General features: G+C 37.1%; 1 protein-coding gene across 2 annotated transcripts; it reads right to left on the bottom strand.

Annotated features, from left to right (window-relative positions):
* Positions 1-8,234, bottom strand: LOC131172473 (uncharacterized). Of its 2 annotated transcripts, XM_058133245.1 has the most exons (20): positions 8,048-8,234; positions 7,297-7,381; positions 6,567-6,671; positions 6,038-6,094; positions 5,878-5,948; positions 5,239-5,338; positions 4,324-4,394; positions 4,086-4,186; positions 3,884-3,987; positions 3,748-3,801; positions 3,507-3,562; positions 3,310-3,348; positions 3,065-3,209; positions 2,680-2,861; positions 2,546-2,613; positions 2,294-2,366; positions 2,152-2,213; positions 1,107-2,034; positions 636-926; positions 1-404 (listed from the first exon to the last, which is right to left on the bottom strand). In XM_058133245.1, exons 2-20 carry the CDS (start codon positions 7,369-7,371, stop codon positions 125-127), a joined length of 2,862 nt encoding a protein of 953 aa, XP_057989228.1. In that variant the 5' UTR covers positions 7,372-7,381; positions 8,048-8,234; the 3' UTR covers positions 1-124. The 2 variants fall into 2 exon arrangements, with proteins under 2 accessions (XP_057989228.1, XP_057989229.1); XM_058133246.1 differs by lacking the exons at positions 5,239-5,338; positions 5,878-5,948; positions 6,038-6,094; ... (1 more) ...; positions 7,297-7,381; positions 8,048-8,234 and having other exon boundaries at positions 4,332-4,376.
* Positions 8,235-24,133: the final 15,899 nt, after the last annotated feature.

The following is a 24,133-nucleotide window of genomic DNA, read 5'->3' as shown; positions in this document are numbered from 1 at the left end:
TACCAAACAGATTCTCCTTCAATTGCATCTATGATAAAACTTCAAGCATGTGTGTTTTTCAAATATGTGAATGATACCCTCCTCACTCTACACAAAAATCAACTATAATAATGATACACACCAATCAACTGTAACCCAACTTCTTGCAAGTGTAGTCAAACAAAGACTGGAAAAGACTTACAGATGATTCCTCTTCTGGCAACCTTAGGTGACGAGCAACTTTAGTAAATCCAGCATGGTGTGGAAGCTGATAATCTTCCTTCACTTCTAAGTTCATTTCCTCCTTATCAAGTTTTGGCCTACACAGAGCCCACTGCATTGCCCAAATGGCCAAAGGGCGCATGTAACATAGAGATCTATACTGGCCATCAGTGTTCCAACATTCAGGAGTTTGGAAAGAATAACTACAAAGAGAACAGCGTGTTAGTAGCTTAGCGTGTCAGCGTAAATGAATGTGTGTAGTGCATTTCTGTCTATTTTAAGTTTGATAAAAGTACTCATGGTAATACAGAAAACAGAAGAGACTATATGGTACAACTGAAAACAAGAGATTATGGTTTCTTACTTCACTGTGTTTTAGTTCCATAGAAGTGATATTAATCTAGAAGAAAAACAAAAAGGAAAAGGGATTTTACCCAAGTCCCCCTTCAGACCAAGCAGTTTCATAGATCCCATTTGCAGTATGAAATGCCATATCCATCAAATCTTCCTGAATCATTGTAGCAGCAACAGCATATGTGACTCCGGACCATATCTCTCTTGATTGCATTGATGACAGGTCAACTCTCCCATCGGGTAGCATTCCATTTACAGCCCCTAGTTTCCCATCCTTCACTTTTAAGACATTGTAATTATAAATCTTTTCTAGTGCACTTCTTGCCTTTTCTTTGTCAACGATCGGGAGAAGTCCACATGCTCGTGCATACCTACAACGTGCAGCACAATTTAAATCCAAACCAAAATTGTCAAGCCTGAGTCCAATTTGCATTCATGGCAATAAATATACTCCAAAATGCTAATCAAGCAATCAGGATTTTAATAAAAACACCTACTAGATGAACAGTTTGATATTCAAAACAGATTAAGTTACATCAAATGAAACAGACCATTGTCCAGCCAATTGATCAGTCTGAATAGATGAACTGTTACAACTACCACTGCTGTCGTAATTGAAGTAAGATCCATTCCATAATTTCTCATACACTACTTTTGCTTTCTGAAACCTAGCCCAAAAATATTCCTCAGAAGCTTTGTCGCCAACTTCTCTTGCCAAGGCTGATGCAGCTTGCAACGCTGCCACCCATAGCCCACCACTATATGCACTCACACCAGACACGGACCATGTATCATATGTCTGATCAGGAAAGCCATCATTCTCAATCATCCCATCACCATCCCTGTCAAACTGGTCCATAAAAGCTATCGAAACATAAACTGAAGGCCAAACAGCTTCTGCAAACTTTTTGTCACCAGTGGCAACGACATCCCTATAAACTTGGAGAACAAATTTTGGATTCAAGTCTTTCCATGTATCAGTATTGTAAAGGTTATAGGCATTCACTTCAAACCATGGATCATTCATTCCAATATCATGAGGAACGGCTCCAAGAACCTTTCTGCGAATCCATCGTCCATCATGTAGAAGTTGCATCTTACTAGGATCATGCATCATTACTGCTGCTGCAAAGTCTCTTTGAACACTCAGTTCAAGTTTGGGAAATAACATAACTAATGCAAATGAAGAATAGAAATGAACATCATAGGTGTTCCACATTTGGTATTCAACACCTTCAAGATAAAGGAATTGACCAATGTTTTCTTCTCCTTCTTGAAGCAAATTAGTTCCAAAAGCAGAGTTTGATGCAACAGGAGCATGAATTTGCTCAAGCATTGAAGTCATCCTTCCAAGAATGTCAACAGAAGTGTCATTTTGATGGGCCACATCAATAATGCTCTTCAAACCTGCCCCTGAACTATCAAGGGAAAACTTCCTTCCCCCAATGCTTACTAAACTCTGGAATGGAGGTGATCCATCTGCAAAAATAAGAGAATACCCAATTAATTAATAGAATTTCTTGTGACGAAAATTGAAAACTAATACAAACAGATTCGATCTTCCAAGAATAAGAATAGGCTATAAACTACACAAACCTGTCCAAATTGTCCCCCCTGAATTAAGATAATAGAGCTCATTAAAGAGAGTGATAGGATACCTGCAAAAAAAAAAAATCCTTCAAGATAACTTCAGTATCTGACTTTAAATGAAATGAGAAAATTATACATCCAAGCTCACCATTCAGGAAGCCTCTTGTCTTCAAGAATTGGTCTTTGCCAGGCTTCTATCTGGGACTCCCAGAGGCCATGCTCTATGTTTCAAGTATAAAAAATAAGTAACATACAACAGCAGTTGCTAAATGCAAAATCTGTCTGCAATTGTTATTCACAGTCCCACTCAACTGGTACAGACTTTTGAAAAGGAGAGAGAGAGAGAGAGAGGGAGAGAGAGAAAGGAGTCCAACATAAACAAGACAGAATGGGACATTACCTAGAATAGCATCATGAGCAATTCTTGCAGCAGCATCCCCATTAGCACCATAGAATTTTGTGTAACGCCTGTTGATGGAAAATTTCAGAATCTTTTAACCTACAAACTGCTCAGGAAAGACTTCGGCAACCTACCTATGATAAGTCCTTCCACCCCTGAAGCATACTTCAGGGCAGTCCCATGCCAAAGAAAATGTAACACTACGTACTGCATCTGGTGGAATTGTCACAGAGGCTGCAATGGCTGCTCCAATAGATGATCCTGGTTCTGACGGCACTGATGTTCCAGCTGACTTAAGGTTGTCAAAGGATCCATGCTATTAAAATACAATTACATATATTAAGTTCTCTAGACAATGATGAAAAAACAACATTGTGCACAAAACAAAATGGCATTAGATGTATTTCCCTGTTGAAGAAGAACTAGATATAAAACAAAGGAGAACGTACTTCTTAGGGGTGGGGAAAAGAAGAAGAATAAGAAGATGGAGGAGAAGAGAAGCTTCAGGAAATTAGCAACCTCTTTTATTTCGTGCCACATATCTTTTGCTGTTATGCCTTGGGAGTTTCCGCATATCACAAATCGTGGGCATTTTGAGACATGTATGCCACTGATCTCCTGTGCAGTGATAGCAAAAGTCACAGGGGGAAAACCATGCGCCGTCCTGTATTGACAAATAAGAAAGTTTAAATATAGGATATTTAAGCATATAACACATGAGAACCAAGTCCAGACTTATCTCCTATTCCAGGAAATAAGCTTACTTGTGATGTAGAAGGACACCATGCACACCATCCTCCATTCTAGCAGGACCAATAATATGTCAGTTAGCATAAAAATTACAAGCACACGTGCACTTTTACATATCTGAAAAGTCAAAATCATTATATGTTATATTCACAAATAAAATATGAAAACTGTAAGAACAATGAAAACAATTGAGTTATGGAACTTTTCTCACTTTGTTGTAGAATTGAAGTGCAGACCAGAATATTCAGAATCCCCTCCAACAGAATTCTGAATAGGCATATAAAACAATGAATTTGCATGAGATTTGATGGCTTCTAAAATATAAATCTATGTAAAAATTCATTTCATACTGAGCATGTCTGACTCGCCTAAACAAATAAGTATTAACCAGCAGAGATGCAACATAGAAACATTCATGAAAAGAGATGAATGCAAGGTAAAAATTGACTTACTGCCCATGTAAAAAGCAAGGAGACATTTGCAGCAGTCTTCCCAGAATTATAGAGCTGAAGAAAATAACTGATACTTAATACCATGTTAAGCTATACAAATGTCCAACAATCAAACTTCATAGAGATACTTTCCTACCGTAAAGGTGAAGACTGAGACAGGGAAGCTGCTCTCCTTATAATTATGAGGAATGACAGGTGAAATTTGACGACAAACAATTCTAAGTTCTGGATCAGGTTCACCTGTATTTAGTGAGTTGAATGACCAGATATGAGAAAATTTTTTCCACAATGATAGTCTCAACAATTTGATTTGTATAACACCAGATAATGCAGATTACCTTCAAATATGGTCCATGACCTTGGATATAAAGCATGATAGGTCGAATTGTCTCCCTTCAGATTCCAGTCCCAAGATCCAATTCCAGAAATTGTAGGTACTCTGAGTATGCATTCGTTAAGTTAGTCATAAACTGGTTTATTTGAAAAAAATCTACCTCAGCTAATGCTCTCATCGAATTAGGAGCAACCTTTATTTATTAATCATACATTTAAGTGGATAATAATAAAGTCTCTTACTTAAGCACCTCTGGGTTCCTTGGGCACAGAACACTAGAGTACTTTGCACCATTTGAGCGTGAAATGAAAACCTGCATGAATTGTTCGCATTCACATTAAGAAATTGCAAATTTCTTTGCAAAAAGAATCTCTGTTCTTTAATGAATGTTCTAATCATTTTTCACCAACAAATTCTTGGTAATCTCACATAAAAGGTTGAGATCAACTACTCAGCACTCCATAGTAACTAGTCCAATAACCTATTTCAGCATTCCAGCACCAGAACTTTCAATCACTGTAACTGTAATAATCCATATATCTGCATACTTCATCCTTTGTATGATTTAATGTAACCAAAATTTAACTAATGATGTATATGATGTATATAGTCAATCATCAGTTCGTGCTTCTAAAGACCACGTTTTTAATTTCAAATCTTTTTGAAGCACATTCACACAACCCATTGGAATAAGTCAAATTCAAGAAAAAACAATAAGTCATTACCCTTAATAAATGAAATTGCGCAAACAGCCTGTATATTTGTCTAAAGAGCTTGCAAATGACAGAAAGCTACAAAGGCATATGAGCATTTGCATCCAATAACATAATAGCAGTGTATTTTTCTTAAATATGACATGCAAATACAAAGATGACCTTTATGCTATGAGACAGCTACTGAGAATCAATTATGCAAAGCCAACATTTATTTATAACTTCTTGCAGAGAACATGCACTGGACAGTGAACAAGACATTTACTTCCCATAAGTTCAAAAACACAGAACAATAACGACCTTTCTGTAAGCATGTCATGTCTTAAAGTGTACACTGCCTGGCATGCATTATTTTTACACGGGTAAATGAATTAATTTAACAACAGCTACTTAAGGTTAGCAAAATGAAATTTCGTTCATGAACAATTGGTTTGCTAAACTTACAGAAAATTGATTTGCTAAAACAGGTTTTTCTTCACATATTCTAGGGAACAGTTGCCAGCGCTGAAATTCACCTTTGTAACTTCTTCCAATGCTTCCAGAGCTGTGAAGTGTCAAAATTGTATATGCCAAAAAAAAGGAGGGGGTTAGAGGGAAACTCATAAATTAACACTCTCATTTTAGAACTCCAATAAAATAAATAATGCATAAATTGTGGGAGACATCTGAAATACCCAGCCAGCCATATGCCAACATAATTTCAATACAAATTGAGCACTTAATGTTACCTTCACACTTCTTAATATGAAGATTTGCAATCTACGACTACCACACAAAAATAGCATCATAAATACACAAAAAAATCTTAGATTGATAAATTAATTTAGTTTAGTTAATTTATAACTTGGTAACTTTAAATATCAGCTCTTATAACTTAGTTTTAAATATAAGCTAAAAGTTATACATCCATATTGCTAGACTATATTTTCGAGCTAAAAGTTATAAATCCATATTGTTAGACTATGTTTTCCAAGAAAATAGATGTTGAGCCAATAAAGGTTCAAATATTAATTTTCTGAGGCAAGCAAATGCAATAAATATGAAAAGTAAGATTTTCAATGAACCACAACTATAAAGACCTACCCAATGCCACCTAGTGGAATGCCTTGACAAGATGTTACAAAGCGCTTAAAAAATGGATTGATAACACCACCCTGAAATTGCCAAACAGAACATGGAGATCAAACTGATCTTTGTAAACAAAACCAAGTTACAATGAGCAATTAAGATAAATGAACATCACCTTTCCTTTGGCAGCTTCTTCTCGGAGATAACGCCACAACCGAATACCTACAGGAGCCTGCAGAGAACAAAGAAAACCGCCTTGTGGACATATATAACAAAGAGAAGGACACAGATTTGCCACAGATTTATGACATAAAGAGGACACACATATACCATTCATTCATGTCATAGAGAACATAGATGACAAAGAGTTTTGAAAATCATGCGGTAATGCCAAAAGAGAAAGGTGAATCTACCAGGTACGGTTATTCAATTCTATAGAACAGTCACATCCAGTGTAATTTGTCACAAGGTGGCATATGTAACACTTTTGTCTTCCCCCAAAAAAAAAGTCAAAAATTACTAACATTCATTTGTTCATCTTCATTTGCAGCATTTAATATATCTTTCACATATCTTGAATAAAGTTTCCTTGCACTCCAAGACCCCTCTTCATGAAAGTGGTTTAGGCTCCTTCATGCATTATATAAAATAACAAGAATATGATTTGAAGGATATGAAAAGAATATATATATATATGTTCATACCAGTTGAAATTTCTCTTGAAAACTTAAAGTGAATAGTGAAAGGGCAACTTCCTCACTATTTAACTTTCGCTGCCAGGTCAGTGATGCAGGTTTCCAGGGGTCATCCTTAATCCATATATACAAAAGAAATTAGATACAAGACATGCATTTAAAGGAAAGAAAAAAATGCCGGTTGAAGTCATTCATTATAAATAAAAAAGCCAATCTTATATTCACAATAACAAAAGCTATAGTGACATGAACTGCTCTCCAGGAAGTTTCATTATTCATTAGCATAATACATATAGGGAAGCCAACATAGAGCCCAAACTGTGGAAAAAGAAAATGCTACACCAGCATAACAGTTAATGCTACAGTTGTCTACAAGAGTCCCAAAAACCCATAATCACTTTGTCAGCACATTAATAAAATAAGAATTAACATCCACTGCTAAGGTAAAATGAGCAATCAATAAGGTGATGAAATTATGGCCACTCCAATGGCAGCTTTAGCTCATTTTCAAGCTAGGATAACCCTATCACATGCCCTTGTCAACTGTCTAAACTAAGGGACTGAATGGAAGTCTATGAACATGACACATTACATGAAGTACCAAAGGTTTGATTAAATAGCCAAAAACTAACTAAAAAACAAACGAACCTTTTTAAAGCCTACTGTGAACAAATTGAAATCTTCTGACAGAGGGATGGTCTGGTTTCATGGTAAAACAGAAAAGGTGCCTACATCGTACCTTATCCACCAAAGAATCAGAAGGTTCTCCGTCCTGTTGATTGAATCCATTCTCCAGTAACTCTCCCTCAAACATCTTTCCTGCACTAGACAGACATAAGCAAATTTAGTCCAGTTGCATTTAGATTAATTGAAGTCATATTTACCTTTATGCTCTAATCTTCCCACTAGCTAAATTGCAAGAAGACCAAAGAATCAATTTTCTCAATGCTAATTTAGCACAGACCACTCCTCCCCCCTCCGCCTACGTTAATTACCCAAACAGTCTTATCACCGGTAAAGAATTACAAGCAGTTACTACACTAAGACCTACAGTAACATCCATAGATGTTATTTATGATTCCTATCATATAACACCCAAAAAAAAAAAGGTTGAATTCCAGTTTCAAAAATTTCACAGCTTTATATCAATCAATACTATTGTATAACAATCTGGGTAGTTATTCTCACATAACCCAATCTCCCAAAACCAACCCCAGAGAGAAGGAAGAAGAAGAATTCATAGCTTCGTCTAATTGACATTCCAAAACAAATTAACTTTCTCTTTAGCCCAAAAAAGACTTGAATCAATCAATGCATATTATACATCATCATCCTGCATGACAGAAACATAATATTGATATTCAAGACCTCAAGCATACATACGTGGACAGATAAATATGGACGTTTATAAAATAAGTTAAAAGAAACATCAAGAAATCGAAATGCAAGAAAGAAATTAAAGAATAGAAGAGCAGAGCAAGAACAGTGACCTGAAACAGAGGATCTTTGTACAGAAACTGGGAGTGAGGTTTTGCAGAGAAATCTAGATTACCCAAGAAAGATAGTGTGGAAGATCTCAAAATGTAAATGTTTTCAAACAGTCTAATGAGTTGGCAGTTTATTCTTGAATTGGCATCCAAGATGCAAGAGTTGAATAGGTATTGGTTACTAACGTCACCTATTTGTCTAAACTGAACAGGGCAACTGATGAGTGGCCATCGCTTTGTCTTTCTACCATAATTTTGTATGGAGACAAAATAAATTAAAAATAAAATAATCATAAAAGATATCTTTCCTTTTTAATTTATTTTTTACAACTAAATCCCTTATTTTCCTTTTAAATATTTTTTCCTTTTTAATTTATATTTTACAACTAAATCCTTTATTTTCCTTTTATAATTGAGTCTGAAAAGAACTTAAATTCGAAACTTAACAGTTTTGAAAATACGTATATAACTCAATTAAGCGTTTATCCCAAAAATTTAGAGTCGACTATATGGATTCACTTTTTTCGCTCTAAATAATTTTGGATTAAATCCTCTGAATTGTGTAATGCTGCTAGGTCATATTGTACTACTCTCTTTCAAATCAATTTAAGTCTATCCCTTTTTTTCTTTCTATCATCTAACCTAATGTATTCTACTTGTCTAACCGAAACCTCTGTATGTTTACGTTTCACATGACCAAACCACCTCAATCTCCCTTCTCTCAACTTATCCTGAATTGGTACCACTCCTATCTTTTCTCTAATACTCTCATTACGAATTTTATCTAGTCCAGTATGGCCACTCATCTATCTTAATATTCTCATATCTGCAACTCTTATCTTAGACACATACGACTTCTTCAGTGTCCAACATTAACTAGCATATAACATGACCGGTCATATGCCTATAGGGTAAATTTTTTTTTTCAACTTATTGAGAATCTTGCGATCACATAAAATATTTATAAATAGTTATAACGGTTTACATATTTAATAAAAAATAACTTATGAATATATTTATTATTAAGATAACTAAAAATATTTTATCACAACACTATCAAAGTATATTTTAATCATGTTATAGTATAATATAATTAAATTAGGTAAACAAAAATTTTATAGACAAGTATTTTAATAAAATTAAAAAAAATTAATGTATTAAAATTAATGTAAATAATTTATTTAAATTATTATTAAAAAAATATTTTTTTAAATGAATATGAGAATAAAAAATATAAATGAGATTTACAGCTCAAAATAAAAAAAATATTAGAGAGGTAAATAAAAATTTTAAAAAATACATTAAAATTTATAGGTAAGGACAAACAATAATTTTCTAAAAATATATTAAAATTTATGAACAATATTTTAATTTTAAAAAACTTTAGAGAGCTGACGCCCCAAAGGATAATGTAAAATCGCCCCTGTGAAAGATCTATTAAAAAAAATTACGGTTCTAAATTAATATTCTTCTATTTTTTTATTTTTCATATTTGAAAATATAAAATTGAAATCAATTGTATTTTACTCAACTAAAGTTTGAGCTTTCTTTTTTTTTTTTTAAGAAATAAATAATATTCTTCTATCTTTTTTATTTTTCATATTTGAAAATATAAAATTGAAATCAATTGTATTTTGCTCAATTAAAGTTGGTTTTCTTTTTTTTTTTAAGAAATAAATAATATTCTTCTATTTTTTTATTTTTGTAACACCCCAAAATTTTAAATTTTATGAGCATTTTTGGTATTTTAATTTTATTTAAATTTTAGGAATTTTTTTTAGATTTTTGGGATTTTAAAAATCGGGTTCGATTTTCCGAAAATATAAACTTTGATGATTTTTAAAAATTAATTTAAAGACCACGCGGCAAAACTAAAAATATATTTGGAGTCTACGTATTTTTCTGAGTTTTCTGAAATTTTTTCGGAATTTTTGGATCTCATTTTCGGTCCCGAGGCAGAGTAAAAATTCGAAATTTTGTATTTTGAATCGAACCGGCCGAATCGAACCGGACCGGATCGGACCGGTCTTCTTCTCTTTTTCTTCCTCCCGCGCGCGTTCCTTCCTCCTTCTCTCTTCCTCGCCTTTTCTCTCTCCTCCCCACCCCCGGTAGCGGCGACCACCTTGACCCCGGTAGCCGTGCGCCGACCCACCCGGCCCGGTAGCGCCTAAACGGTCGGAAAAACGCGCGCGAAACGCCCCCCCTGCGCGCGCGTCAATTCAGCTTCCCCGGCCAAATCCGGCCGATCCGGCCACCAATTGGACCGGGTCTTGTGTCTAAAATCATCTACTCGGCGAGAGCTTTCCATAGACACCAAGAACGCCGAAATCCATCGAGCGGTTTGTCCGATTTTTGCTCGGGAAGATTTTAGCCCATTTCGATTTTTGGGCTAGATTTCTCGAAAACCGTGAATCCCACGAGAAAACCGAGGCTACCAGCACGCTCCATTCGTCGAGAGCTTCGTAACGACATAAATTTCGAATTTTTCCGACACCGTTTTTCGATGGGTCCCACGGAACTTTGCAGTATTTTTCCGAGCATTAGATGAGCTTAGAAAATTCTGAAAAATTTATGTACTAACCCCCGTGTTATGGGCTTCGTGTAGGTATCCTCGATTCGCGGAAATTCGACGATTGGCCAAGATGCGAAATTCGGCGAACGCACCGTTCTGGAAAAGTCTCGAATTGGACCTAGGTTTTGGCTAGCCCCATTGTCGACGCGTCGGCGCGTTCCCGAAGTCGGAATCGGCAAAGGTAAACCCGAACCTTGTTTTTACGTAATTTTCTAGTGCTTAAATGGGATTAAAAATCCGTAAAATATTCATGGTAGCTTAGAAAATTATGATTCTTTTTGCAATAGCTTAGTAATATTGCTAAGGACCGCGGGGCAAAGTTTTAGAATTTTTAGAGCTGATTTGGGCAGTTTTTGCAAAAATGGTCAATTATAGGGACTAAATTGAAATTTTACATATTGTGATGGATGATTGATTTGATGGGCCCAGGAGGGGCTGTGTGATGTGATTGAGTTGTGGATATATGGATTGTGAGTATAGAAGTGTGTTTTGAACCCTTTTGCAGGTTGGGTAGGTCCTAGGTATAGGGGAGACTCTGCCGGATTTTCGGCACGACTTAGGACGTAATTGGTCTTTTTCTTTGTTTGTATTGAGTCAGATTGTATTAAATAATTGTAATATAATTGTCAGGTGAGCCGGGACAGCCTTCTTCCTCCGCCCAGCCGCCACAGTGATTGTCGTCAAGTCTGTGAGTAAAATATTAATTTTAATTGTAATTTCGATATTATTATATGTTCAGCATGCCCATGCATCACTTATATGCATATATTTATGTAGTTAAACTCTAGGCACGAATTATGATGCATTGATAAGCATAAAGTGCCATGATGTTGTTGTGGTGATTTGGAGCAGTGTGCGTGCGTTGGCGTGCGTGTGATGTGGTGTGGACTATGGATAGGACGGGTAGTCACGGCTTGAGTTCTTCGCTGGGACCCTCGATTTGGCTTATTAAGCGAAAGTCCGGCTTGAGTTCTTCGCTGGCACCAGGTTGGATTTAAGAGAGCTGTATAGGGGATCAGCTCCCATATGTTATGATTGATGCTACAGGGTGCGTGAGTGCTCCAAATTACCTTTTTGATGTTATGATGTGAAAATGATGTGGATGTTGCATTTCACTCTACAGGGTGCATTAGTTTTAGATAGTTTTAGAGATTATGGTTAAAATTGATATTTTACTCTCTGAGTCGAACGCTCACTCCTGTTCAATATTTTTTCAGGCTACAGGAGGATTTTATTTTGGTTAACCTGCTTTTCTCCTTCGCAGGTTGTTTATCAATATTTGTGTAATTTTATTTACTCCTAGAATTTCCGCATGTATTAGAAGTATTTATTTTATTATGGTCTGTAATATTATTATCATGTTGGACCTGTAAACGTATAATGATATGCATGTTTGATGGATTGGATGAGGGAGCTGAGCTCCCATTTATTATTATGTTGATGAGTATGTGGAGGGTGAGTTGAGCTCCCCAATTGACTATATATTGTGTTTACAGGTCGGGTGAGTAGAAAACTCGCCGTTGGTAAGTCCATTTTATGGCCGGACTCTGTCCGTTTGTTTTCTTGAAATTGGGCCCAAATGGGCCTTAGAGTTGGGTTAATGAACAGTTAGGCTTACTACGGGCCTCGGGGGCTTTAGGCTGGCCCAGGTCCTAGTGCCGGTCGGGCTCATAGGTTGGGTCGTGACAAATGTGGTATCAGAGCTTAGGCTCCAGATTCTTAGGGAATGTTGTCTAAAGTGTTGGGAAGAGTCTACTAGGAGTCACATGTGGAAAAATAGGGTTCCCATTCGTCTTGCATTGTCATCTTTGCTTCTAGTTTCTGCTCCATATATTGTGTGTAAACATGAGTCTATAGAGCTATGTAATGTGCAGTTATGAATTTTGTGGGTTAATGCTGCTGAATTTCAGGAAAATGCGTAGAAGCAGGAGAGCTGCCACTGCACCAGAACCAGATGTGCCTGACGAGGTGTCGGCACAGGATGAGGCGCCTGCCCCGAGGAGGCGGGGTAGGAGGCCTAGAGCTGCTCAAGTAGAAGAGCAGCTACCACCAGTACAGGATCAGTCCTTTATGGCACAGGGTTCCATGGACCCCATGGCAGCTACTCTAGCTGGATTGCAGAGAACCATCAACATGATGGCGCAATATATGGTCCACCCTCCATAGCAGCAGCAGTCCACTGTACCAAGAGGGGAATCTTACAAACAGATCATCAATTTTAAGAAGTTGGTGCCTGGTACTTATGATGTGTCAGACGATGCATATCGGTTTTTAGATTCTGACGGCGGCGAGCAGTCTGATTGGTAGCGGAGGCGATAGAGTGTATGCAGCATGTCATGGGGCCTATGCCTAGACAATGGATGAATGACTACGTGTTACCCCGGATGGAGGGTTTGACATGGGCTCAGTTTGTAGAACTTTTCATCAATCGGTTTGTGCCAGAAAGCTTCAGAGATCAGAAGCAGTGGGCCTTTGAGGCCTTAAGACAGAATGGCAGGTCTGTAGACGAATATGCTACAGAATTTCTGGAATTGAGCAGATATGCCCCTGCAGCAGTAGCTACAGAAACTATGAAGGTGAAGAGATTCCTAAGGGGGCTTGACAGGAGGTATGCGAACCTAGCCATGATGTCTGATCAGTCTTTTAACGTGGTAGTTGATCGAGCTAGACAGATAGAGATCAGCTATGCTGCGGATGACAGCGGGAGAGCCAAGAAAAACAGAGCAGAGGGTTCCTCAGGTGTCCCTTCCATGGGTACTCCAGACAGTGGTGGCCAGAATAATTACAGAGGAAGAAGTAGGAACAAGAAGAGTGGTTTTAGACACAAACCTCGAGGATTCAGATCGAGTGCGGATCCAAGCGGTGGTCACGATTCGAGTGCAGCGATTAGGTGCAGTTCAGATCCTCCTTGGCACCTTGTGCACAGTGTGGAAGAGGACATTCAGGACCTTGTTTGATGGGTTCAGGAGTATGTTTCAGGTGTGGCCAACCGGGTCACTTTGCTAGAGAATGCCCCATTTTCAGTGAGCCACAGATGGGGTCACAGGGTTCTGTTGCAAATGTTCCTCGCCAGTTGTATCCGAGTACTTCCAACATGGCGGCGATCGATTCGATGTGGCCGAGGACAAGGGGGCGTGGATTTGGAGGCGGTCAGAGGTAGAAGTCGATGTCGAGTTACGCCACTCGTAGGGATCAAGCTCGAGTTTTCACCACGACTCACCAGATGCTCGAGCTTCCAATGCGATTGTGGCGGTATTCTTCCAGTGCATTCTTATGAGGCTCGTGTTTTGATAGATCCGGGTGCTACGCACTCATTTGTCTCCCCTGTGTTTGCCATGAGGTTGGGTAGAAACCCTACAACTTTAGAGTGCCCTTTGTCAGTAACTACCCCACTTTGCAACAACATAGATGTAGCTATGATTTTTCCGGGTAGCCCAGTAGTAGTGGATGGAAAGATCCTCCCAGCAGACTTGGTTCCTCTACCAGTAATGGATTTTGATGTAATCCTGGGAATGGATTGGTTGGCAACTCATTATGCCACTTTAGACTGCAAGAACAAGAAGATGTATTTCCACATACCTGGTGTGGAAGAGTTTAGCTTTGATGGTGACAGGAGCGTGGCTCCATATAACTTAGTGTCAGCAATTAGTGCTAGAAAAATGTTGAGGCGTGGATGCCAAGGGTATTTGGCATTGGTGAGAGATACATCTGTAGAAGGTGTCAGCATGGAAAATGTTCCTGTTGTCAGAGAATTTATGGATGTCTTCCCAGAGGAGCTTCCAGGGTTGCCACCAGGAAGGGAAATAGAGTTTTGCATTGATGTTGTTCCAGGTACAAACCCCATATCGATGCCACCTTACAGGATGGCACCAGCAGAATTGAAAGAGCTAAAGGAGCAACTACAGGAGCTTTTGGACAAGGGTTTTATACGTCCGAGCACTTCACCCTGGGGTGCTCCTGTTCTATTTGTGAAAAAGAAAGATGGGTCATTGAGGTTGTGTATTGACTATAGACAGCTGAACAAGGTGACTGTGAAGAACAAGTATCCACTTCCTCGGATCAACGATTTGTTTGATCAGCTCCAAGGGGCTAGATTCTTTTCCAAGATAGACCTGCGATCAGGTTACCATCAGTTGAGAATCAGGGATGAGGACGTGTCCAAAACGGCATTCAGGACAAGATATGGTCATTATGAGTTCTTGGTGATGTCTTTTGGACTCACTAATGCACCAGCAGCCTTCATGGACTTGATGAACAGGGTGTTCAAGCCATTTTTGGACCGTTTTGTCATCGTATTCATAGATGACATTCTGGTATACTCTCGGACCGAGGAAGAACACGTGTGGCACTTGAGGATGGTGTTGCAGACGTTGAGGGAGCACCAGCTATATGCCAAATTTTCAAAATGTGAATTTTGGCTAGAAAGCATCTCATTCTTGGGACATGTGGTTTCTAGTGACGGTATTCAAGTAGATCCCAAGAAAATTGAAGCTGTAACTGGTTGGCTTAGGCCTACAACAATCACTGAGGTGCAAAATTTTCTGGGTTTAGCTGGCTACTATAGGCGTTTTGTACAAGATTTCTCCAGGATAGCGGCTCCCCTAACTAAGTTGACCAGGAAGAATGTTCCATTCATGTGGACAGATGACTGTGAGAAGAGCTTCCAGAAGCTTAAGGAGTGTCTAACCACCGCCCCTGTGTTGACACTACCTATGAGTGGTGAAGGATACACCATGTACTGTGACGCCTCCAGAGTTGGCTTAGGGTGTGTTTTGATGCAGAGTGGAAAAGTAGTGGCTTATGCTTCAAGACAGCTGAAGAGGCATGAGCAGAACTACCCCACCCATGATTTGGAAATGGCGGCTGTAATCTTTGCACTGAAAATCTAGAGACACTACCTGTATGGTGAAGTGTGCGAGATATACACCGACCACAAGAGTTTGAAGTATATCTTCCAACAGAGGGATTTAAACTTGAGACAGAGGAGATGGATGGAGCTTCTGAAAGACTATGATTGCACTATCCAGTACCACCCTGGGAAGGCCAATGTTGTGGCAGATGCTTTGAGCAGGAAATCTTCTGGCAGTTTAGCGCACATTTCAGCAGAGAAGAGACCGTTGATTCAGGAAGTACATGAGTTGATGGATCAAGGTTTAATCCTAGATCTTTCAGATGAGGGGGTATTGTTGGCTCATCTTTCAGTGAGGCCAGACTTGAGGGACAGAGTTAGAGTTTCCTAGCACAGAGACCAACATTTGATGAAGATTATAGAAAGAGTACAGCAACATGAAGGTGGTGAGTTTGGATTTGCCAATGATGGCGCCCTAGTGCATGGTTCGAGGATATGTGTGCCCGATGTAGACAATCTCAGAAACGAAATCATGCAAGAGGCACACTATACACTGTACAGTGTCCACCCAGGTTCCACCAAGATGTACCATGATGTGAAAGATAGCTACTGGTGGAATGGCATGAAGAGAGACATAACAGACTTTGTGTCCAAATGCTTGACTTGCCAGAAGGTGAAGTTTGAACACCAGAGACCGTCAGGGAAGCTGCAAGAGCTCCCTATCCCAGAATGGAAGTGGGAAATGATCACTATGGATTTTGTGACTGGGTTGCCTTGTACCACGCGAGGATATGACTCGATATGGGTAATTGTAGACCGTCTAACCAAATCAGCTCACTTCTTGCCTGTAAAGACTACATACTCTGTGGCACAGTACGCCCGGCTCTACATTCGAGAAATAGTCAGATTGCATGGAGTTTCGGCTTCCATAATATCTGACAGAGGGCCCCAGTTCACTTCTCGGTTTTGGAGAAAGTTGCAGGAGGCACTTGGCACACAGTTGAACTTCAGTATGGCTTTCCACCCTCAGACAGACGGACAGTCCGAAAGGACAATCCAAACACTGGAAGACATGCTTCGCATGAGTGTCTTGGATTTTGGAGGTCAATGGGATGAGCAGCTAGCTTTGGTGGAATTTGCCTACAACAACAGTTACCATTCCAGCATAGGGATGGCACCCTATGAGGCACTATATGGAAGAAAGTGTAGGTCTCCTCTGTGTTGGACAGAAATGGGGGAAGCGAAGGTGCATGATGTAGACCTAGTGCAGTACACTTCAGAGGTAGTTCCTTTAATCAGGGAACGACTGAGGACAGCTTTCAGTAGACAGAAGAGTTATGCAGACCCCAGACGGAGGGATGTGGAGTTTGCAGTGGGCGACTATGTATTCCTGAAGGTTTCTCCAATGAAGGGAGTCATGAGATTTGGAAAGAAGGGCAAGTTGGCACCTCGGTATATCGGACCTTTTGAGGTTACTGATAGAGTTGGAGCAGTTGCCTACCGGTTGGAGCTACCACCCAACCTCTCTCACATTCATCCCGTATTTCACATCTCCATGCTCAGGAAATACATTCCCGATCCTTCTCATGTACTGCAGCCGGATGTGATAGAGCTAAAAGAGAACTTGACATTTGAGGAGCAGCCTGTAGCCATAGTGGACTACCAAGTGAGACAGCTGAGATCAAAACAGATCCCTATGGTTAAGGTTTTGTGGAGAGTCGATCGGTGGAAGAGTGCACACAGGAGTCGAGCGGGATATGCGTAGCAAGTACCCTTATCTGCTCAATGTATAATCATGTGCTTTATTCGCCTTGTGTAAAATTCGAGGATGAATTTTTACGTAAGGGGAAGAATGTAACACCCCAAAATTTTAAATTTTATGAGCATTTTTGGTATTTTAATTTTATTTAAATTTTAGGAATTTTTTTAGATTTTTTCGGATTTTAAAAATCTGGTTCAGTTTTCCGAAAATATAAACTTTGATGATTTTTAAAAATTAATTTAAAGACCACGTGGCAAAACTAAAAATATATTTGGAGTCTACGTATTTTTCTGAGTTTTCTGGAATTTTTTCAGAATTTTTGGACCTTGTTTTCGGTCCCGAGGCAGAGTAAAAAATTCGAAATTTTGTATTTTGAATCGAACCGGCCGAATCGAACTGGACCGGATCGGACCGGTCGAATCGAACCGGACCGGATCGGACCGGTCGAATCGGACCGATCTTCTTCTCTTTTTCTTCCTCCCGCACGCGTTCCTTCCTCCTTCTCTCTTCCTCGCCTTTTCTCTCTCCTCCCCACCCCGACCACCGCCGACCACTTGACCCAGTGGCCAGCGCCGCGCCCGGCCACCCGGTAGCCCAGCCTCCCAAGCGGCGGAAAACGCCCGCGAAATGCTCCCCCCTGCGCGCCCGTCGATTCAGCTTCCCCGGCCAAATCCGGCCGATTCGGCCACCAATTGGACCGGGTCTTATGTCTAAAATCATCTACTCGGCGAGAGCTTTCCATAGACACCAAGAACGCCGAAATCCATCGAGCGGTTTATCCGATTTTTGCTCGGGAAGATTTTAGCCAATTTCGACTTTTGGGCCAGATTTCTCGAAAACCGTGAATCCCACGAGAAAACCGAGGCTACCAGCACGCTCCATTCGTCGAGAGCTTCGTAACGACATAAATTTCGAATTTTTCCGATACCGTTTTTCGGTGGGTCCCACGGAACTTCGCAGTATTTTTCCGAGCATTAGATGAGCTTAGAAAATTCTGAAAAATTTATGTACTAACCCCCGTGTTATGGGCTTCGTGTAGGTATCCTCGATTCGCGGAAATTCGACAGTTGACCGGGTCTGCGAAATTCCGGCCAAACAGACCCGTTACCGGAAAAGTCTCCGAATTGGACCGAGGTTTTGGCTAGCCCCTCATTGTCAGACGTCCCGAGCGCGTTCCCGAAGTCAGAATCGGTAAAGGTAAACCCGAACCTTGTTTTTACGTAATTTTCTAGTGCTTAAATGGGATTAAAAATCCGTAAAATATTCATGGTAGCTTAGAAAATTATGATTCTTTTTGCAATAGCTTAGTAATATTGCTAAGGACCGCGGGGCAAAGTTTTAGAATTTTTAGAGCTGATTTGGGCAGTTTTTGCAAAAATGGTCAATTATAGGGACTAAATTGAAATTTTACATATTGTGATGGATGATTGATTTGATGGGCCCAGGAGGGGCTGTGTGATGTGATTGAGTTGTGGATATATGGATTGTGAGTATAGAAGTGTGTTTTGAACCCTTTGCGAGTTGGGTAGGTCCTAGGTATAGGGAGACTCTGTGGATTTTAAACTACGACTTAGGAGGTAATTGGTCTTTTTCTTTGTTTGTATTGAGTCAGATTGTATTAAATAATTGTAATATAATTGTCAGGTGAGCCGGGACAGCCTTCTTCCTCCGCCCAGCCGCCACAGTGATTGTCATCAAGTCTGTGAGTAAAATATTAATTTTAATTGTAATTTCGATATTATTATATGTTCAGCATGCCCATGCATCACTTATATGCATATATTTATGTAGTTAAACTCTAGGCACGAATTATGATACATTGATAACTATTAAAGTGCCATGATGTTGTTGTGGTGATTTGGAGCAGTGTGCGTGCGTTGGCGTGCGTGTGATGTGGTGTGGACTATGGATAGGACGGATAGTCAGGGCTTGAGTTCTTCGCTGGGAACCCGATCCTTCGAGGGGTAGTCACGGCTTGAGTTCTTCGCTGGGACCCTCGATTTGGCTTATTAAGCGAAAGTCCGGCTTGAGTTCTTCACGGCACGAGTTGGATTTAAGAGAGTCAGTATAGGGATCACCCCATATGTTATGATTGATGCTACAAGGTGCGTGAGTGCTCCAAATTACCTTTTTGATGTTATGATGTGAAAATGATGTAGATGTTGCATTTCACTCTACAGGGTGCATTAGTTTTAGATAGTTATAGAGATTATGGTTAAAATTGATATTTTACTCTCTGAGTCGAACGCTCACTCCTGTTCAATATTTTTTCAGGCTACAGGAGGATTTTATTTTGGTTAACCTGCTTTTCTCCTTCGCAGGTTGTTTATCAATATTTGTGTAATTTTATTTACTCCTAGAATTTCCGCATGTGTTAGAAGTATTTATTTGATTATGGTCTGTAATATTATTATCATGTTGGACCTGTAAACGTATAATGATATGCATGTTTGATGGATTGGATGAGAGAGCTGAGCTCCCATTTATTATTATGTTGATGAGTATGTGGAGGGTGAGCTGAGCTCCTCAATTGACTATATATTGTGTTTATAGGTCGGGTGAGTCGAAAACTCCCCGTTGGTAAGTCCATTTTATGGCCGGACTCTGTCCGTTTGTTTTCTTGAAATTGGGCCCAAATGGGCCTTAGAGTTGGGTTAATGAATAATTAGGCTTACTACGGGCCTCGGAGGTTTTAGGCTGGCCCAGGTCCTAGTGCCGGTCGAGCCCATAGGTTGGGTCGTGACAATTTTTCACATTTGAAAATATAAAATTGAAATCAATTGTTTTTTACTCAATTAAAGTTTGCGTTTTCTTTTTTTTTTTTTAAGAAATTAATAAAATGAAGGCATTTGAATTTCTGAATGAACGAGTTATTTTATTAATAATTTATTTATTTTATTGAAAATATTTTCTATATTTTTTAACATTGGAGCATTCAAGAAATTGGATTAACAAAAAATAATTTTTTGATTAAAAGAAAAATTAAATCATTTATAAGAAAAATAATTTTTTTATTAAAAAAAGGTTATTTTTCATTTTTAAATTGTAATAATCTTATTAAAATATTAAAATATTTATATATTTATAACATAAATGCATATTATTAATTTAATATTACATCTAAATAATAAAAAATATTTTATATATAAATTATTTTTTGCAAAACAAATGATTCTAAATATAAAAAATATTAAATAAAAGCATCATCATCTTATTTGTCAATAGAAATTGACTATACAATTAATTGTTTGCTTACAAGACAAAAAATTAAGAAGTATCATGGTCAGATTGCCCCCACTGAGATTTTTTTTTTTTTTAATTTTATTGAAAATTTACAAAATTTTATGGACAAATATATATTTTTTTACTTGATGAGTCCACATTAAATTTGATATGCAAGATTTTCTATATATATAAAAAAAAAATTGATCCAATAGAAAATATCAAAAGTTTTTTATAATTTTTTAATTATATATTAACAATGGCACAAAAGCTTATAGCCTTTTAATAATCTTATTAATATGTAATTAATTAATCAATTAGTTATATATATGAGATAAAAAAAAATTTATATTTAATAAGAATATATTACTTACACATTTTAATTTAAAATGATAATTATTAATTTTTTGTACTATAATATGTAAAATAAATATATTATATTTTTTACTAACGAAAATTGGATTGAGTAAAAGTGACTTAACTGAGGTCTCAAATTCGAGTCAAATAAATGAACAAATCATGCTGAGAAAGAACTCCCATAGCTCAACTTTGGAATTACAGGGGTCATAGATAAAAAAAAATATATTATTATTATTTTTTAATTTTTGATGAGATTATAATGCATTTATTATATATGATTGAATTTGATAGAAAAATTGAAAATTGTATTTTTTTTATTCAATAATGTGTAAATATTTTGTTGATAAAAGAAAATATATTTTTTCATAAAATATATTGTAATAAAAAAAAATAAAAGATATTTTTGTACTCTACCCAAAAATCATGGCTTCGCAGCACTGAATAATCAGTCAAGTTAATAGTGGAGGGTGAAGCTCATTCACTTTTAGGAACGTATAATTGTATTCTTTCTGTATCAAACGACAAACTGGGAAGTAGCACAAAAATGGCATCAAGATCAGTTTTGTTTTATGTTGGAGAGGATCTTGGGCCACTAAGTAGAAACCAAAAAATATATATAATTATTTAGTTTCTCTTATGATCTTTTTTTGAAAAAAGAAGAAAGAAAAAGCAATAGGAGAAAATTAGAAAAAAAAAAAATCTATGGTTTAATTTCAGTGACTGTTATTCAATTTTGAGAGTGATTTTATCAATATTTTTTTATTTTAATTTATATCACAAAAAATATTATTAAAAATATATAAAATTTATGAAAAATTATTTTAATATGAATTTATAACAAATATAATTTTTTTGTCAATATAATTTTTTTTAAAATATTTATTTGCCATTTTTATATAAGCCTATATATGCATCGTTGCAAAGTTTGAATTTCTTTATTTTGTTTGATAAAAAAAAGTCATGAGAAAATTTTTTTTGGAAAAAATAATAAATGAGATATAATTAGTCCTCTAATCGAGGTTATATAAATAATTTTTATGTAATATTAAATTTGATATGCATGTTTTAGTTGTAATAATTTTTAAAACAGTTAAATAACCTTTTAAATGATTTTTTTAATTCAATAAAATTGCAATAAATATGTTAAAATTAGCTTAAATTACCAAAATTAAAATGATTATATTATTTATTGCAATTTTACCAAAAAAAAAATCTTACTGAATTAAGTCGGTTTAAGTTTCATTATGTCGTTTAAGATCAACTTTAAGTAAGAAATAAGCATATAAATTCAACTATTATTGATAACCTTTAATATTATATGAAATAAAGTGAAAAAGACAAAAAAATCATGAGAAGTTGTAAGGTAAGCTCCGTTAACCATACATAGACAAACAGGGATTGTCAAAACTCAAAAGTAAGGAAAATTGGAGAAATTATTTTTTTAAAAGAAATTAGGTCAACTTCAATTCCATTTTTCTAATAATAATCACTATAAAAAAAATTACAATTACAATTTAACGATGAAATTTAGTAACGATCGATTATTACAAGCTAAATAATGACGAAAACAACAAATTAAAAATGTAGAGTTTAATGAAAAGTTGGTGGCGGAATATTTTCTTTTAAAAACAAATCGTTGCCAATACCAAATCAGGCTCCATAAAGTAGCATTCATTTAACGACGATTATTACGTCGTTAATATTTTCAATAATTATTATGACAATTGTTTTCATTAAATTATTATAAATTAAAATGAATTAATCAGGATTTATTCAAACGCTGCCTCAATAACCTTTTTCCTGGCTTAGTTGCAGTAGCATATAAGGTCACCCCAACTCTTTGGGAAATTAACGTAATACATTGTTATGTGGAACACAAATAAGACTAACTCTAATCACAATTAATTCATTTTATTAGTTAGAAACCATATTGTTCTATTCCAGCCAATTCGCATTTGCACATTCAAAGGTCCTTTCTAAATGATATCACTACATAATGAGAGTCCAACCTAGAGAGTCTACCAAAGACAATCCCACAGAATTTCACATGAACTACCAACGCTACTCCATTGTTTTCATCTATGGGATTCATACTCCAGAAAACCAGTAGGACAATTGCATGTCTAAAATGCAGCTGGTTTGCCTTTTTACCAATGAAGTTCATCCAGTTTTACCATCTCTAAAGACCCGACCTGATTCACCCTGACAAAATAAACACTGATAACAAACTGTGATTCCATGAATAACAATGAAGGAAAAAACTAGTGCCAAATTAAATAAATCAACATGTGTTACATAAAGAAAATCAATGCTTGTTTGTCAAGTCAAGCAACTAATACAATCTCAAAACATAACTGGTTCAGGAAGCACATAATTGAGAGGCTCCTGCATAATCAAGGTGTAACATCAAGGTAATGATATAAAATTCATAACAGCACACAATAATAGAAACCAAAATTCATAATGTAAAATTTCATCAGAATAGACAGATCAGTTGATGGTATGGGCTATAAAAAAAATTATCACAGGCTCATGAAATTCCTCATGAAAAGGGTCTTACAAAAGAAATTTTTTCCCCTACCCATCTGAACACTCAAGACAAAGAGCATCTTGGAGCCTTAATCCATCTTATTTCAAAAAGTGGATAGTTTTGTCTTCCTTTGAAAAAATAAATTGTTTGGGACAGTAACTAATGTCACAAATCATTTGCTAAATATCCATACTAATCAAGAAGATCAGGCAGTTGCATCCTTCAGATAGGCAATGAGATCTGCACGCTCCTGTGGCTTCTTCAATCCAGGGAAGACCATCTTAGTTCCAGGAATGTACTGCACAAAACAAAATTCAAAGGAATCAATTAGAAAATGATTAAATAAGTAGATTCCAAAGGACGACAGCTTAGAATAGTCAAGTCAGCAATATCATATCTTAACAATGTGTATTTGTGCACAACAGAAAAATAAATCAAGGGCTCCAGGCACTTTAACAAATTGCCACGAAGCACAGCAGAACAATGCCATATTTTATTTCAACCATGCTTCATTCTCAAATGCCCAACTAGGTTCATATCAAAAAAGGTGGTTGTAACAAGTTGAAACCATTTGAATAACTGGTTGGTCCAAAGCAAAAGATAAAGAAGGAAACTTTAGTATGATGTCTTTATTGTTTCGTTTTCACTTGCTCCCTTAGTCACCATTGCTGCAACAAATATTCTCTTTATCCTAAGACTCTTAAAAAAAATTGAAGATAAAGAGTATATACTCTCATACTGCCAAGCATCAGAAATGCAGCAAATTAATACACACACACACACACACAACACAT

This window comes from Hevea brasiliensis, chromosome 14 (assembly GCF_030052815.1).
Source record: "Hevea brasiliensis isolate MT/VB/25A 57/8 chromosome 14, ASM3005281v1, whole genome shotgun sequence".
Lineage (NCBI taxonomy): Eukaryota > Viridiplantae > Streptophyta > Magnoliopsida > Malpighiales > Euphorbiaceae > Hevea > Hevea brasiliensis.
The sequence above is the reverse complement of the archived record's forward strand: the minus strand, read 5'-3'. Positions and strand labels throughout refer to the sequence as shown.

Bases quoted from the DNA above. Each gene is read 5' to 3' on its own strand.
- LOC131172473 (XM_058133245.1), bottom strand. From the start codon at position 7,371: ATGTTTGAGGGAGAGTTACTGGAGAATGGATTCAATCAACAGGACGGA. The intron at 2,035-2,151 runs GTTTGTGTAGTT...TTATTTTTGCAG, and splicing joins AGGGGGGACAATTTGGACAG to ATGGATCACCTCCATTCCAG. The intron at 927-1,106 runs GTCTGTTTCATT...TGCACGTTGTAG, and splicing joins GATCAATTGGCTGGACAATG to GTATGCACGAGCATGTGGAC.